Here is a 5,386-nt window from a genome sequence, read left to right on the forward strand (position 1 = left end):
TATATATATATATATATATATATATATATATATATATATATATATATGGTACATGGTGGTGGCCATCTTGAATTTCGACGTGACAACCTAATCTTTGAAAGTAAACTTTCTTATGCCTATGGTGCCACACTCCAAAATGGAAGTCGATACCTCAGTAATTTTGGTAAGTATAATGCTCACAACATGGATAAACAATAATGACATTTATGCTGGCAGGCATATTGGATTCTGACCTGGCAACCCAATTTACAAAAGGAACATTTCTTACACCTAAATGTAGCCACACACCAAAATTGAAGTCAGCGCCACATTTATTTACCAATTTATCATGTTCACCCGTCTATGGACAGACGAACAGAGGGTATTTCCACTTCCCCCTTTTTGGCAGGGGACACTAATACCACTGGTAAAAAAAAAAGTATCTTATTTCAACAGGAGCTGTCTTTTGAGGTGGACGGTGCAAAGAGCATGAAGGTCCTTTGTGTGGCTCAGTCGGATGGTCAGGAGGATTCTGTTCTGGGAAAAACTTCTGTAGAGGTACAAAAACACAAACATTTAGGTTTAGATTTTTACCCCAACAGAAAAAAACAAGCTGATTTAAAAAAAAAGTGAACTGAGAGATAAACTTGCTCAAGATTTCTCAAATTATTTATCCCATTAGGGTCGTTTGGGATCGCTACAGTTTTGATCTTGTGATTTTAAATGGACAGCTTGAATTGGTGAGACTGTACGCAGTAATTTGTTGGAGTCAGCATTAGGCCTGTCGCAATAAACAATAAATCAATTAATCACATGATAAATGAAAATTATCAACCTCGTTTTCATTTATCGGCTTTATCGTTTCTTCGTGTCTCTCTCTTTCTACTGAAGACACTGGATGACAAAAGGCTCAACTCCGGTGCTCTTCACTGACCCCTCCCTTTCTCTTTAAAATCTGTTTTAACATCCAAAATCACGTTTTTGGATCGTTAAAAGCAGCTAATCCGAGAAGCTAAGCTACAAGCTAAGCTAACAGGCCGACATCGGGGAAAAACCTCTGTCACGTCGAAGCTCAAAAATTCACAGTTGAAACCCGTGTCTTCGTGTAAGAAGTTATTTTTTCTTCAAAAAGAAGCTGAGAACTTGTTTACTGACTTTTTTTATTAAAAACTTTGTGTGAAAAACACTATGCTAAAGAGCTCAAACCACACCAAGTGTCCACCATTTTGGGAACCGAAGAGAGACAGCCCATGTCATGTCAAGGGGCCTCCCTCATCTCTCATTTTTCTTAAAGACACGCTTCTCGCTCCCTCACTATCCATCCTTTGGTTCAAACAGCTTTATACTGCCATCCAGTGGTCAAGAAAAGGTACTACATGAAAAAACTAATTAACCAACATTTCTTCTTAAATTTGACAATAATTACTAATTATTACCAAATTTCAAACAATATTATCGTTTATCGCAATAATTTCTGAGACAATTTTTCGCCCAGCAAAATTTGTTATGACAGGGCTAGTCAGTATCTTACCTGCAGTAGACATTGAGTCAAGCTATCAGCTGGCCAGACTGGATTCCAGAGATAATTATTGTAATTTAAATCTAAAACCTCAAAATATTTGTAGTGGTCTATATAGCTCTTAGTGAATGTTTAATTCATACATTTTACACCAAGTTATTATAGCATTAGGCTGGTGTAGAGTCAACTGAAACTATAAGGCAAGTTGTTTTTGTTTTGTTTTTTTTTCTGTGGATCAGGCAGTTACACATAGGAAGGGTTTTAAATTCAAACCGCTTTTGTGTCAAAATATATCTTTATTACAGCAAGAAATACCACTTTAATTTAACGAGGATTCTGTGGAAAGATTATAAATAAATATTTTACCTGCTGTAAAAAGCTCTTTAAACAACCTCATTTTATGATTGATGAGCTAATGACTTATCTGAGCGGGGCCAAGATTAAAATATATTTTTACATTCTTCAAAACTACGCCAATATTTAAAAAAAAAAAAATAGTTTTCCATTCTAGCACATTTGTATAAATTATTTTGTTTTCATAAATTTTCCACCAAGAGGTTATTTACAATAAATTTTGTGGTTACTTCCAAGAACAAATAGAGGCAGCAGCAGCTAGCTGTAGCATTTCTGCTGTAACCGGGGGCACTTCCTGCAGGAATATCATCTATCTGCATGAAACTGGCAGCAGTGTAAAGGTTAATAAAGTGTTTGCAGTTAAAAATTTTGAGACTAACTATTTTAAGATGGCAGCAAATCACTTTAATCTTGGACTAGCTGTTAACTTGTTAATCTGGTCAGAATTAAACTTTATTTTACAAACGGAGGTAATCAAAATAATTATTCGACAGAACCCCACATAGTCCCAGAAAATGACACAGATCCATTCAAATTCAGCGTCTCAGTCAAGATGCATCGTTTTTTATTCTTGTTGTTTAGTTGGAGCCTCAAACCCTGAGCCATCAGTGGAGAAGACAGACCCTGCAGCTGGGTCAGGTGGACGTGACGCTCTCTCTGAAGTACACTTCACACCCGCTCGAAGCGCCCAGCCTCACAGTTCAGCAACCAGTCGTCTTCGGCGTGTCGATTGAAACTGTGGCCCAGTAAGTTTGTCACTGTGAACATAAAAAAAACCAGGTGCTAACCCTGTTGCGTCTCAATAAACATATTTGGATCCCTTGAAACTGAAAGCAGAGGTTTGCTTCCTCTCTGCGCTGTTTCACGTGGCTGGTTTTAAGAGAAGCGGTTACTTCTGCGGGAGAGTGGGCCAAGCAGAAGTGTGACTGACTTGTCGAGTCAAAGTTGGCACGCGTTCCTGAGCGTTTTCTGTTTATTTTCCCAGACAGGAGGGCGTGCTGGTTCCTCATGTGGTGCGATGCTGCGTGGAGGAGGTGGAGAGGAGGGGCTTGGACGAGGTCGGCATCTACAGGATTTCAGGAACCACCACAGACATCAACATGCTCAAATCTGCGTTCAATAGCAGTAAGGAAACACACAGCTAAACCTCTGCACTGAGTGAGGCTGATGGAAGAGACTATCCTCACTTGTCACCATGCTATTTGCACTGCAATGCATTCTGGGTAAATGACGCAGACTGGTTGCTCCTGTGTGAGCTTCATCCAGCTTGAGTGTTAATTTTGGACAATGTCTGACATTTAGTCTTTTAACTTGAACTGGAGCGAGTTGACAGAGAGGAGAATGCACGAATGACTCAGCATGCAGCTAAAAAGGAAGAAGACTGAAAGGATGAAGAGTCAGTGTTAGTGCTGCTGCTAACAAATGCTAACCTGAAGAGAGAGCTCGCACTGCAAACAGCTCTGCATTCTATCCCATTCTGTTCACAAGTATCAAGAACAAAACATATTCTCATGTACTACATTAGAATAGTGTGTTACACTTCTATATAGGGGCATAACTCTCCTTAGCTTCCCTGGTAAGGTCTAGTCAGGGGTACTGGAGAAGCGAGTCAGATCGTTGGTCGAACCTCGGATCCAGGAGGAACAATGCGGGTTCCATCCTGGCTATGGAACACTGGACCAGCTCTTTACCCTCAGTAGGGTCATGGGAGTTTATCCATCCAGTCTACACGTGTTTTGAGGACTTGGAGAAGGCATTCAATCGTGTTCCTCGGGGTACACTGTGGGGGGTGATTCGTGAGTATGGGATTGGGTGCCTGTTGTTACGGGCTGTTCAGTCCCTATACAAGCAATGCGAGAGTTTGGTTCACATTGCCGGTAGTAAGTCGGACCCCTTCAGGGTGTGAGTTGGACTCCACCAGGTCTGCCTGTTGTCACCGATTCTATTCATAACTTTTATGGACAGAATTTCTCGGTGCAGCCAAGGGGCGGAGGGATTCCGGTTCTGTGGCTTCAGGATTCCATCACTGCTCTTTGCAGATGATGTGGTCCTGTTGGCGTCATCGTGCCGTGATCTCCAGCTCTCACTGAAGCGGTTCGAAGAGAGAGATGAGAATCAGCACTTCCAAATCTGAGGCCGTGGTCCTCAGTCGGAAAAGGATGGATTGCTCTCTTTGGGTTAATAGTGAGATTCTGTCTCAAGTGGAGGAGTTCAAGTATCTCAGGGTTTTGTTCACGAGTGAGGTATGAATGGAGTGTGAGATTGACAGATGGACTGGTACAGCATTTACAGTATTGTGGACTCTGTGCCGGTCCGACGTGGTGAAGAGGGAGCTGAGCTGTGAGACAAAGCTCTCTGTTTACAGTCAATCTACATTCGTACCCTCACCTATGGTCACAAACTCTGGGTAGTGACGGAAAGAATGAGATTGCAGATACATGCGGTTGAAATGAGTTTCCTCTGCAGGACTCTCCCTTAGAGATAGGGTGAAAAGTTCAGTTATTCGGGAGAGACTCGGAGTAGAACCGCTGCTTCTCCACATTGAGAGGAGCCAGTTAAGATGGTTGGGGCATTGGGTAAGGATGCTTCCTGGGTGCATCCATAGGGAGGTGCTTCAGACATGTTCGACTGGGAGGAGACCCCGGGGAAGACCAAGGATACGCTGGAGATACTATGGCTCTCGGTTGGCCTGGGAATGCCTTGGGATCCTCCCAGAAGAGGTGGCTGTGGAAAGAGATGTCTGGGCCTCCCTGCTCAAGCTACTGCCCCCGTGAACCAAATTCAGAGCAAGTGGAAGATAATGGATGGATGAACGAGTTACACTTCTGTAAAAAGATTTAAATATATATTTTATCACTTTATCCATCCATCCATTATCTGCCACATGTCCTAATTTATGTGGCCGGATGCTGGACCGAGACCACAGAGGAAAACAAAGCAACATTTAGCACAGGATCACACATTAATCATCAGAAGTGCACACGGATGACAACCCTCCAGTACTGCCTTGTGGATGGAGAACAGCAGAGCTGTTTGTGGATGGCACACCTCAGCTTTAGCTTTCTCTGTTTTTGCGTTAGCTCTGGAGCTAATATATAGCCTACTGTATTTATTAGCTCCAGAGCTAAACAAGTTAGCTTCATTCTTAACATCATTATCTCTAGAGATAATAACTCCAGATCTAATAGCATTGTTCCATAGCTAATAGTGTTAGCTCCAGAGCTAATAGTGTTAACTCAAGACCTAACACAATTAGCTCCAGAGCTAATAGTGCTAACTCCAGACCTAACACCATTAGCTCCAGAGCCAATATCCAAACCCAACACTATTAGCTCCAGAGCTAATAGTGTTAATTCCAAACCTAACAGCATTAGCTCCAGAGCTAATAGTGTTAATTCCAAACCTAACAGCATTAGCTCCAGACCTAACAGCATTAGCTCCGGAGCTAACAGTATTAGCTCCAGAGCTAATAGTGTTAACTCAAGACCTAACACCATTAGCTCCAGAGCTAATAGTGCTAACTCCAGACCTAAC

General features: G+C 42.0%; 1 protein-coding gene across 1 annotated transcript in view; it reads left to right on the forward strand.

Moving 5' to 3' along the window:
- Positions 1–5,386, forward strand: part of si:dkey-33c9.6 (active breakpoint cluster region-related protein) — a 24,341-nt gene that overhangs the window by 16,720 nt on the left and 2,235 nt on the right. Inside the window, exons 10-12 of the mRNA XM_037674489.1 lie at positions 436–537; positions 2,435–2,598; positions 2,838–2,977. Of these exons, the coding sequence (XP_037530417.1) occupies positions 436–537; positions 2,435–2,598; positions 2,838–2,977 (406 nt within the window). The remainder of the gene's footprint in view (positions 1–435; positions 538–2,434; positions 2,599–2,837; positions 2,978–5,386) is intronic.

The sequence above is a fragment of the Nematolebias whitei genome, chromosome 1 (genome assembly GCF_014905685.2).
Source record: "Nematolebias whitei isolate Nwh7 chromosome 1, NemWhi1, whole genome shotgun sequence".
Classification (NCBI taxonomy): Eukaryota; Metazoa; Chordata; class Actinopteri; order Cyprinodontiformes; family Rivulidae; genus Nematolebias; species Nematolebias whitei.